The sequence below is a fragment of the Polypterus senegalus genome, chromosome 2 (assembly GCF_016835505.1).
Source record: "Polypterus senegalus isolate Bchr_013 chromosome 2, ASM1683550v1, whole genome shotgun sequence".
NCBI classification, from domain to species: domain Eukaryota; kingdom Metazoa; phylum Chordata; class Cladistia; order Polypteriformes; family Polypteridae; genus Polypterus; species Polypterus senegalus.
Genome location: NC_053155.1, coordinates 199883624 through 199896101, shown reverse-complemented (window position 1 = coordinate 199896101; position 12478 = coordinate 199883624). Strand labels below are relative to the sequence as shown.

The window sequence follows — 12478 nt, the reverse complement described above, 5'->3', positions numbered from 1 at the left end:
TGGTCGCACGTGCGATCTAATTTCTCAATGGTGCAACTAAAAAAAATCAAAGGTTGCACTGGTGCGACCAGCCGTTCGAGGGGGGAAAAAAACGAAACTCCGTGACTCTTAAAGTCTCCCTGTTGTTCAACAACAGACACACATTAGGCCCATATCGTGGTCTAAACCAAACAGAGATAGTGAAGGGCGGATCCCGCCTCCCCTCTGATTGGCCGTGGTCCAGATATTCCTGTACGTGTGTGTACGTTTGAAAATGCATATTATGCAGTCAGACAGAGAGAGGTGAGTAGCCCATCAGGTAAACAGTGGATGTAGCTGCGGATTATGAGAGAAGATGAAAAGAACGATTGATAGCTTTTTCGTTAAGAATGTTAAGTTAGGGCCTGATCCGTCCGAAAATCATAACCAATGCTCTGACACGGAGCCATCAACCTCCCAAGTTATAGCAAGCCCTGGTCCGGAGACGGCATTAGATAATGAGCCACATACGATCGAGTCCGAGCCCACTGAAATTAAAAGGGGTAAAGTGTATACATTTCGAAAAGAGTGGCTTGACCAGTTTCCTGGCTAAGATACAGTAAAGCCGATAATATAATGCACTGTATTTACTGTAAAGAGTGTGGGAAGACCATGGCCGGCAGTAGTGCATTTGTGACTGGTTCTAATACATTTAGAATTGAAACGCTGAAAAAGCATAATGCATCTATAAAACACATTACATGCCGCGATAAATGCACTGCTCAAGTTTCCCCTCTCCGCGCTGCCTTTCAGCGGCAGGCAGCAGCAAACAGATCATCAGACGAGGCCGAGATGATAATTAAGTTTAACGTTGCCTACAATATTGCAAAAGAAGAACTTCCCTTCACTAAATTCAAGTCTGAAATAATTCTTATGAATTAAGAAAAATGGCTTGAACGTAAACCCGACGTACAGCAATGATGTCGCGTGTGCCCAATTTATAGGAGTTATCACAGATGCATTGAAAAAAAAGACGTCTGTGCAAATTGCGAACAGTGCATACATGGCGTTCCTGATCGACGGAGACACAGATATCGCCACAAAGGAATGCGTCATTGTGTACGGTCGTATCTTGCGGAGAGGAAGACCGGTGAATATACTTATTGGACACATTGAGGTCGAGCATGCTCATGCCTAAGTCTGGAAGATTTTGATGCTAGAGAGAGTGTGGCCAGCTGGTTTAGTCAAGGCCAAAGATCAAGAAGGCCAAGCTACAGGAGTTGGCCATCCGAGGGGCATGTGACTGCAATGGAGGATAGTCCATAAGACATTGAGCCACGAGATGTTCAGTTTGAAGCCCTTAAAACACTTAATTTAGATTTTCTTTTTAGTTCATTTATCTTGAGATTTTTTAAGTTTAAATTTCAGCTCAGTAATGCACTTTAAGCACCCACACTTTTTCAGTAAGTTACCTTTCTTGTAGAATTGTGGTTGCCTTCAAATAAAGAACTTTATATTGACCAGATTGTTAGTTAATCATTTACAAGTCAATATTGCCTATATGGACAGCGATTAAAAAAAAAACAACAAATAAATAAATAAAGTGAACTTGTAAAACTGTGGTGTTAAATGTGATGCGGTTGAAAATTTGGGTGCACCTAACTTTTGTGCTGGTGCACCTAAGAAAAAAAGTTAGGCGCACCAGTGCAACCAGTGCAAAAAGTTAGTCTAGAGCCCTGCTTGAGAATTCACTGGAAAGAGTACACTTTTATTCAAGTTAATTCTGAGACCAGACATCTTTTGAAATTTTGTGAGTGCTGTTAAGACTGCAGGCACAGAATTTTCTGGGTCCAATATATACAGTACCATATCATCTGCATATAATGAAATTTTCTCTTCCAGTCTTTCTCTGATAATCAACTTTATCTGATCAGTATTTCGACAATGTATTGCCAGTGGTTCAATGGCAATTGCAAACAGTAGCGGTGACAAGGGGCATCCTTGTCTAATACCACGTTCTAGTTTAAAGTAGTCTGAGCAAATGTTGTTGATACAAACTGAAGCTTCTGGGTTAGTATACAGTAATTTAATCCATGCACAAATGTTTGGGCCAAACCCAAACTTCTCCAATGTAGTAAAAAGGTATTTCCATTCAATCATGTCAAATGCTTTTTCTGCATCCAATGATAATAATATTTCTGGGGTGTTTGATTTAGTTGGTGAGTATATTACATTAAACAGGCGGCAAAGATTTGAAGATAAGTGTCGGCCCCTAATAAATCCAGTTTGATCTTGTGATATTACCAAGAGGAGCACTTTCTCCATCCTTCTAGCTATGATTTTAGAGAGTATTTTAACGTCATTATTCAGAAGTGAAATTGGTCTGTATGATGCACATTGTAATAAGTCCTTATTTTGTTTTGGGAAAATGGTGATTAGTGCTTGGCGAAAGTTTGAGGAAGAGTTTGGTTATCTCTGGCTTCTGTAAATGTTGCTAATAGGAGGGGAGCTAGCTGAGCGGAGAATTTCTTGTAAAATTCTGCAGGGTAGCCATCAGGGCCTGCTGCTTTCCCGCCTTGGAGTGACTTTATAGCATCTAGTAATTCTGATAACGCCAGAGGTTTATCAAGTTCCTCCGCATTAAAAGTATCTGTGGTATTTGTAATGTATCCAGAAATACATTAGATTGTGTATTGTCTTCTTTAAACTCAGTAGTATATAGGGATTTATAGTAGTCTCTGAAAGTGTGCATTATATTTTTGTGGTCGATGATTTTATCTCTGTTCACGTTGGTGATTACTGAGATTGTGTTGTGCACTTCTTGCTTGTGAATTTGTTGAGCTAAAAGCTTATTAGCTTTCTCTCCATGTTCATAGTAATGATGTCTGGATTTATAAATTAGTTGTTCAGTTTCTTTAGTTGTCAAGAGGTTTAGTTCTGAATGTAGAGCCTGCCTTTTCCTATGTAGAGTCTCGCTTGGTAGTCTGGCATGTTCTTCATCTATTCTAGTAATTTCGCTTTTATCTCTGCTACTTTCTTGGCTTCTAATTTATTTCTGTGGGAAAGATATGAGATAATCTGTCCTCTTAAGAAGGCCTTAAGAGTTTCCCAGAGTATTCCTGCAGAGATCTCTGAGGATGTATTTGTCTCTAGAAATAATTTGATTTGCTTGGATATAAATTCTGTGCAATTCTTGTCTGCTAATAGAAGCAGGTTGAGACGCCATGTGCGGGTTGAGTGTATGGGGCTTAGTAATTTAGCTCCAAGATCATAGGTGCATGGTCAGAAATAACAATAGCATTGTATTTGCAAGATTTAATCATAGGCAAGAAGTTATTGTCTATAAAGAAATAATCAATCCTTGAGTAGCAATGATGTACTGGTGAGTAGAAAGAATATGTTCTTGAGTTTGGGTTTAAAAACCTCCAAGAGTCTGATAAGTTGTGATCAGTTATAAACTTTGTAATTATCTTTGCGGTGTTAGATGCCGTTCCCCTGTGGAAGAAGTCCTATCTAAGAGTGGATTTAGAACACAATTAAAGTCCCCAGCCATTATAATTTTATGAGTGTTCAGATTGGGAATGGATGCAAATAAATTTTGTATAAATTCCTTATCATCAACATTAGGTGCATAAACATTTATCAATATCATTTTACAGTTAGATAAGTCTCCCATTACCATTACATATCTCCCTTCAGGATCCAATACTACATCTGATGCTACAAATGGTACTGTTCTATGTATGAGAATTCCCACACCTCTAGTTTTCTTTGTAAAACTAGAATGGAACATTTGGCCAGTCCAGTCTTTTTGCAGCCGGAACTGATCCTTGCTTAGTAAATGGGTCTCCTGTAAAAATACTATTTTAGCGTTTAGAACCAATTTTTATTGGTTGTTGACATGAACTGACACCAGGCACATTGTGCAAATAACTAAATTTATTTCATGATTATTTCACATAACCTAATTAATTTAAGTAGAGTTTTTAAAATATTTTGGGGGAATGGCGCTCCTGTACTCTGCATTACAAACTTGATTTAACCGGGATTGTAGCATCCTTGCAGAATTTTGTATAACTGCTTATAGTGTCTGTCAGTGCATTCAAAAGTGCCATGCAGCTGTGAAACATACAATCATGAATCACATGATGGGCTGAATTATTAAGTAAAACTGACCATAAGCCACCCAAGACCCTATGATGTACCTTCAAAAGTCACGCACAGTCTTCTGAGTTTACATGGTAGACACAAGGTTACTTACAACTGGTAAAATTGTATAGAGCAAAACAAATATACTATTTATGATAATATAATGTCTGGAAACAGTTGATAGCTTTATGTGTTTTACCTAATACTATTTGCTCTTGAAATACTTACGTTTTTGTGTTTTGTGGAGCAGAAAATCTGTATCATGCTTTCTGTACAAATTGCTGCATTTTACTTTATGGCCTTTTTCCTAATTCTTACATTTTGTCTTGGGTTGTCTTTGCTATTATAAGCAGCATATTAAGATTAATTTAATTTAGCAAAAGAATATGTGCTGCTGTAAAAAGCTTTATATATGTCAGTAATTTAAAACAAACGGGCATTTGCTCATTTTTACATAGTGTTACTTTAAAAAGCAACAAAGCAGACTTTATACTGAGAGTTGACACAAGATCTGTTGCTTAATGCATGACCATTGAGATTGTGTAAAAGTGTAGTAGGTAGAATTACTGAGCTAAATTTGCAATTTAACACTTGGAGCTCCAAATCATAGGGTAAATGTGAAGAGTTTCTTGTAGACTTTAGCGGAAAAAAGACAATTCCACCTTCTCAGATACACTAAGAATTGACAGATTGAGTCTCATTCTAAAACAATTTGGGTTATTCAGTATAACAGCTAATTAAGCTCTATATATTGTGTTGGGTGTATGTTTAACCCTTAACTACTCGCACTGGTGTATTTTGTACACCAATCTGAGTTATTTTTGTCAAACATCCATTTACTTGAATCTACCGGCAGCATCCGCCATATATCCTCAGTTTGATTCACTACAAGTACAGTGTCGCAATGTGTGCCCTCCAGTGTGCCCCCAGATAGTTTTATGAATGTATGCACAGTAGCAAGTTCCATATGGTGTATTTGATATACCTCATGGGTACTTACGTATGTATGACAACGATGAGATGTTCTTCTTACAATTACTTTGTCTGCAATGATCTTTAAGCAGCTAAAGTGAAATGTGACATGTACAATCCTGCAGTGAAGGAAAGTGTGACTGGTGACGAATGAGCACTGGAGAAGTATATCAGGTTTATTTTCATATAGTCCTAGACTGTGTCATACTATTCAGTAATGTGGTATTAAATTACATTAAAAACATGTACAATTTAAATAGCCATTTTAACACTGGTGCATAAAGTACATCGTGTCAGTACTTATGAGATGAGAAATAGTGCGAGTAGTTAAGGGTTAAAAAGTTTTAACAAAGGCTAATTTTTTCTTACATAAAGCAAACCAGCAAGCATAGTGAAGCTCATCAAATGTCTTTGAAACTGGTAATAGTATGTGCAGACCTTATCCTATAAAAGCTCCATCAAATTATACTCATTATCTATATTATAATTTCCATAATTAGCAGTTTGACAAGTTACCAAATTCTCCAAGTACAGAATAAAAATATGCTGTTCAATAGATGAATTAGCAATAAGTATTTAGCAATGTGTTTAGCAATAAGGTTGTAATATTATGTATGAGCATTTTTCTTTTTTCATCTTGCATACTTTTTATTTTTTGTCATCTGCTAATTACAAAATCATTTGTGTAGATGTCTGATAATAAATGTCTGATAATAAATAATCAATATAACTATCTAAATATAATAAATTAAATTATAGGAGCAGATATATTGCTAAAGACCTGAGAAAGATTGCGGGATGGGGCTGTTTCAGTGCATCTACAGTATTGTGTTTTACTTAATGGAGTCCAGTAGCAGTTAGATGAGTCATATATTGCATTTAATTGGTCCTTGATGATGGAGTATTGGCTTTAACTAATAAACAGTTTTTTTTTTAAGTTTCTCCCTAACCTTATTGTGAAGATGTGTTTCTTGCTCTGTTTCAGCAGGACTTGCCTATTCATTATAGTGTGTTGCTCCTTGAATATATTTTTTTTTACATCTTAAGTTAATATTTAAAGGTTTTCAGTATTTTTGTTCAGTTTATGTACATGCTTATTACATAAACTGTTGAATTAAAAAGTGTGAAAAATTGTAGATCGTTACACATGTTTTTATTAGCTTTATTTCCTTAATCAGGCTTAAAAAGATTTTCTTCTTATTGCAGTTGAGAACTGAAATTAGACTTGTAAGGTTTAGGTGTAAGGCCTACATTCTTCTTAGAGTCTAGTCTAGTGCAATGTGTACACTTACACTTGTGGACATTTTAGAAACACTCATTAACCTGATAGAATGATGTCAGTTTTATAAATGGAAATCCTAATGTTCATAATGAGATTTCACTTCTGTTCAGAAGTCTTGGTGCTCCAGTTTGGAATTTAGCTAGGGTGTAATTACATCAGGTTGATAATGCTATCTGTTGTGCCACAGTTCTGCCTAGGCATATTGAAATATATTTATATTATTAAATGTTTGTTAAAAGTTAAAAACAGTGAAATGTATTGAATACTGTATTACAAGGAGGCTGAATGTTTCCTGTCTTTAGTTTGTCTTGTTGTAGCCTCCTTTTGTTTATTCCCTGAAAAAGTTTAAAATGTTATGTGTAACAGAAACATATAAATGTCAACATAAATACAGTAGGAAATGTATGTCTAGTGTCCACTGTCGTAATGATACACATTTAGTACATGTCCTTTGTGTGATATGTTTTAGAACAGTCACTGGTACACATCCCAACTCGCAATGAGGACAGTAGAAGCTTGTTTCTTTGCACTATTTACTTATAATATTTTTTTTTCTGTTGCTGTTTCCTTTAGAAGCAAATTATTCCTTGTTGGAATAAGTTCTTTTAAATTGCGGCATTTTAAGTAACCGAAAAATATAGAGATAAGATATTAAAGGCAATATCCCTCCCATAGTGATACAGCGGCACAAATCACATTAGAGAAATTAACTTAGCTTTCTTTACTGACGATTTACGTTGCATTACAAACGGAGGAAGCTATTACAGACAATACACAAGGTGGGAACTTGATGTATACAGTCTGCCATTTTCCGTTGCTGTGCTGAAAGGATTTTCTGGACAGATGACATCATCCCTCCATCAGCTTCAGTGTTTTGGCAGTAGTCCAAGCCTTATATACTGTCTGTTCCACGTGCAGGTCCTCTCTTGTCTCCAAACAAGGAAAGGAAAAGACTCAACCCCACCTCCAAAGAATACAGGAATAGCACAATGCCTACCCTCACAGCTGTCCCCTTCAAAACTGCTAAACTAGTGGTTTCTAAATGCAGCGCCTAGCCCCTGTGTGCCAAACTTGGCCTGCACATATGAATGAATCCATAAAATAATTTCTTGTACAGAGTACAGTGACATTAAACTTACATTCATGTTACAGTTGCTCGAACATGAGAGGCTACCACAGCCAAGGCTTTGTGACTTCCACATTTCCCATGACATAAACTACAGTTGCTGCATTGTGAGCATTGCTTAGGGAGCTAATATCTATCTTGTCTTTCTCCTTGATTGCAGTCATTTTGACTTTTTGCCATTCAGCTATTTGCCTCCCGCTGCAGCTTTATGAAACTGAATTCACTGGGCATGTCACAGCGGTTTGGTCTTACAGTGCCATATTCATCACTTTCACTATCTATGTCAATATCTAATGACCAATTCACATTGTCATTACAATCGCTTGATTCAACTAATGGTTCAGTTCCAGTTTGTTCTAAAGCTGACTTTACAGCTTCTCGTTCACACACTACTGTGTTTTGGTTGAATACTCCACCCCACTCAATAAATATTGATGAGTTGCCTTACAGTAGCAAAATGCATAGAAATATTAAAGTTTTTTGGTGCATGATGTTATTTTACCCACTAAGCGGCCACAGAATACAGTATTGAGACTGAAAAAGTGGATTGTTTCCTTCGCTGTGAGTCTGAATCGGGAATAACTGTAACTACATAGAGTTTCAGGCCTGCATAACGCTTGAGGTTAATATCTTTGTTGTAGTTACTTGGTTTTAATATGGATGAAATTCTTAACAGAACACAGTCCTAGGGAGTGTACACTTCCGGCTGTATTCAGTAATGAAAACCATAATGTAAATAACTAGATGTGGAGCTTTTTTTTGTGTGAGGTGGGTAAAAACGCCCAAATTTTGGAGTTTCTGCAGCCAATGCAGGGAAGTGAAAATAAATTTGTATTAATCCAAGCAATATATTTTTATTATCTGAACATATGCTGTAAATAGAATCGCATCTTCAGTTTTTGTTTACAATCAGTGTGTATTTTAGCAAAGATATACTTAAAATGTGTTTTTTAATGTATGCATTTATTAAATAAATAATAAAAAAAAATAAATATGCATTTCTTTGAAAGCTTATTGTATTATAAAAAAGCCAAAGAAAATTACTATTTTGTTAACTTCATTGGTTACAATGTGTACATAAAGTACACAAGGTCATAGCAAATTATTGAAATGTTTTGAATCTTTAACAATTACAGCCGCAGTTTATTTTTGTTTTCCAGCTTGATAGATGCTGTTATTTTTATGTAGTATTGGCTGCCTTTATTCCTTTGCTTAAAATATAATGCAAAACATTCTTTACTTTTTCAGGGAAATGGTAGTAAAGGTATTGTTCACTACAAGGACAACATTTTCATTATTTTGTCTTATGCTACAATGGTATCTTAGGATTTTTCATTCCAGCATCTTTCGCAGTATGCAGCATTTCATTCCAGCCAGTGTTTATCATCTTATCTTTCAGCAAGTGCACCTGACTGCATATCTTCAAGCTCAAGCTATGTTCTACCTTAACTTAGAAATATGTATTATGTATAACATTTTCTATGCTATTTTTCTCTTAATTTAGTATTTCATTGTTTACTTGCTTAAACTGGTTTCTTACAACAATGTTTTCCAATCCGTTCAATGAGTGGCTTGCAAGTATTTTGCTCCCACGTTACACATTAATCCAAATACCATCCCATGGATTATATTTTACAAACAAATAGACCCGTGCATTGTTGTAACCTTATAGGGAAAATAACCACAACACTTGTGTTGAATGCAATACTTCTACAGCTGTATTATGCAATGACTTAACGCTGGTGTATTTGCAGACGTTCCATAGTCTAATGAGTATATCTTCTAAAACAAGTTATAAACAAGATTTTTTTCTTAATTCTTTAAGTATTGATAAAACCATTACTGATTATATAAAATATTGTAAATTTGGTTAAATGAATATTTAAGCTCCAGTATGTCTTATTACTACAGAGTATTACTAGTACAGTATAATTTTGAAAGGAGATTATTTTATATAGCATATTTTCTTTAGTGAACACACTTTATAATCTCTGTATTTTGTATTAATAATAAAAAAATCTTTTAAAACCCAATGTTAGCTTTTTCCATTTTTTCTCTCAAGTGTGCAAATAGTGTTGTCAGTATTTTTGCATAAACTTTTCTTTCATAGCTTGGAAGATTTACAGAATCTGAAAACAAATATCGGACACTTTAAATCTGTATATTCAAATGTTTTTAGGTAGTGCTGAATGTGGCATGCCCCGTGTCAACGCTGGAGAGCCAGTATTTTGTTTGCACTATAGTACGAAAGGAACAACCACAAGCACTATAAAACTGGACTTCACAGATAAATGGTAAGAGGATATTCCATTGTAAAGGTCAAGGCTACAGTGCTGATTATTAATGACACCGGTGTAGTACTTGGTAGAAAATGCAACACTAGTTATATGTTATTTTTTATTTTTTTACTTAGATGCAGAGTATCTGTTTTTAATGGATATATAATATATGTTTACTTTGCATAGAGCAGATAATTATCTGTTTAGATCATTCTAGAAGCTTTAGATTCTGAAGTTTAGCTTGTCAAACATTTAAGAAGCCCATGATTTTTGCGATAAAGGATAGATAGAGACAGGGTTATTTTTTGTGGCATTGTGTCTTAACAAGAAGTAATGACAGACTGTACAAGGCAGTGGGAGAAAAGAGATCAGATGAGATACAGTATGAACAAAGTGACTAACTAGAGCTCCTCAACTAAGCATTTAAAAGTACATAATTGAAGTTAGTTATTTGAATAGTTCACACAAGTAATCTCCCCCTGTTGTTCCAGCATGCTGATTTCCCAACCAGGTTAGAACCTTTGACTAAGCCCTTCCATGACAGCAGCATCTCAGTTGCAGTATAAGCAACTTCTACCAATCCCCTGGTTGAGGCAGGGAACACCCTACCTTCCCTCTTGTCCAATTACTGGCTTGGCCTCCTGCCTGGTTAAGGAATATTGAACCATCCCGACTGGGATGGCAGCCCATGTTTGCTGTACTTTACCATATCTGTTTGCAAAATGTGGCACATAACTTTGCAGGGCAAGGCAGTCCAGGGTTCACCTTTTGGAACAGATTCTAAAGTGATGTCACTTACAATTTCCTACTGGTTCCCTGAATTTTTGTTTTTCAAAACAAATATTTTGGTATCTTTTCATAAGTAAGATCCCACAAACATTCATTTTTTGAATATATATGGAATACTTTTCTATTATCCACAGACCACTGCTATAAAACGTATACTGTGTCCAATGAGATAGACTAACAGTTAACTTCAGAACACAATGCAGCTGCTGAGAAAAAATAGCAGTTTTAGATGTGTCTTTTCGTTTGATTTTAGGAAGAACTCATCTACCAACTCAAGAGGAAGTGGAAGCCAAAGTAAACCAAATAAACCACAAGAATCCCAAGTCCCTCAAGCAGAAGAAGAACCTCAAGTTGAATGTATGGAATCTGGTGGGTACTTTTAAAGAAAATCCTGTTGTTTTAAAAAGTACATAATAGTTGCTAGTTAGCTGACTAAAATGACAAATCCACAAAGTGCAAAGTTTGTTTTGTTAATTATAAAAACCTACTTGTAATTAATTATCTCCTTTTTAAGAATGCATGGACTTAATAAGACTTAAACTAATGTTTGACATTGACTCTCAAAAACATTTCTCTGTTTTTTTAAAAAGGAATGGTTGTTTCGTGGTTGTTTCTACTGGGCCTCCAGAGACTGTACTCTTTGATTAGCTGGTAAAGGCTATATTCTAAAGACCTTATACATACAAGGATTAAACATATTTATTAGAAAAAAGCCAATCAAAGATAGGGTGGCACAGTGGTGCAGTGGTAGCGCTGCTGCCTCACAGTAAGGAGACCTGGGTTCAGTTCCCCAATCCTTCCTGCATGGAGTTTGCATGTTCTCCCCGTGTCTGCGTGAGTTTCCTCCGGGTGGTCCGGTTTCCTCCACGGTCCAAAGACATGCAGGTTAGGTGCATTGGCAACCCTAAATTGTCCCTAGTGTGTGCTTGGGGTGTGGGTGTGTGTGTGCCCTGCAGTGGGCTGGCACCCTGCCCAGGGATTTGTTCCCGCCTTGCGCCCTGTGCTGGCTGGGATTGGCTCAAGCAGAACCCCGTGACCCTGTGTTAGGATATAGCGGGTTAGAAAATGACTGACTGATGACTGATCAAAGATAAATAAAAAATATGAATAATGCTTTGCTTGGCAAGCAAATTGTAGTTTTTGAATCACATTCTAACATTAATTTCAAAGTAAGCATCAACAAATAAGTGTAAATGTGTAATAGATCAAATCAACAATTTAGATACTGGTTTATAACACAGATAAAAGCCAAGACAGATACCTACCCTAAGACAGAATACAGATGGTAGTATGGTACTATATATATGATATTTGAAGAGACTCAGGTAAACAGAACTGATCCCTCCTTGCACTTTCTAATCTCATATATGTTACTGTCACAATGTAATCACTGTTTACCTTCACGATGAAAGAGACAGTGGTACTAAGTAAGAAAACTGCAGAGTTAAGAAAAGTTGCTTTTTATTTGATTTACTACTGTGTATACTAGGGTCGGGAAACAGACTTGCATTGCTGAAACCTGTTTAGAAAGATTTTTTTTCTTTCTTTAACAGTACGCTGATTCATCCTTCAGCAGCTGTTCAAGCCACAGAAAGATGACAGTGTATGGCATGTTATGCTCCCAGCTAAAATGCAGCAAAGCAAAATGGAGTTTTAGTAAAAGAAGAAAATATACATCATTCTTTCAGATGGTATCATAGCAGTAATGATATGTATTATGGAAACAGTGATTGCAACATCTGTATTTGCCATTGTCTAGGTAGGTGCCAAAATTGGATCATAGACTTTTCTGTATAGGACAATAATGTAAATTACTTTTCTAAAGTAAAACAAATATGACAGGGCGGCACAGTGGCACAGTGGTTGCGCTGCTGCCTTGCAGTAAGGAGACCTGGGTTTGCTTCCTGGGTCCTCCCAGTGTGG

The 12478-nt window shown here is 36.2% G+C and overlaps 1 protein-coding gene across 5 annotated transcripts in view; it reads left to right on the top strand.

The window, feature by feature from the left end:
- dcaf6 (ddb1 and cul4 associated factor 6) overlaps positions 1-12478 on the top strand; it is a 215694-nt gene that overhangs the window by 168555 nt on the left and 34661 nt on the right. For all 5 annotated transcript variants that reach the window (XM_039745175.1, XM_039745173.1, XM_039745172.1 and 2 more), the window contains 2 exons: positions 9667-9781; positions 10809-10924. In XM_039745175.1, the coding sequence (XP_039601109.1) occupies positions 9667-9781; positions 10809-10924 (231 nt within the window). The remainder of the gene's footprint in view (positions 1-9666; positions 9782-10808; positions 10925-12478) is intronic.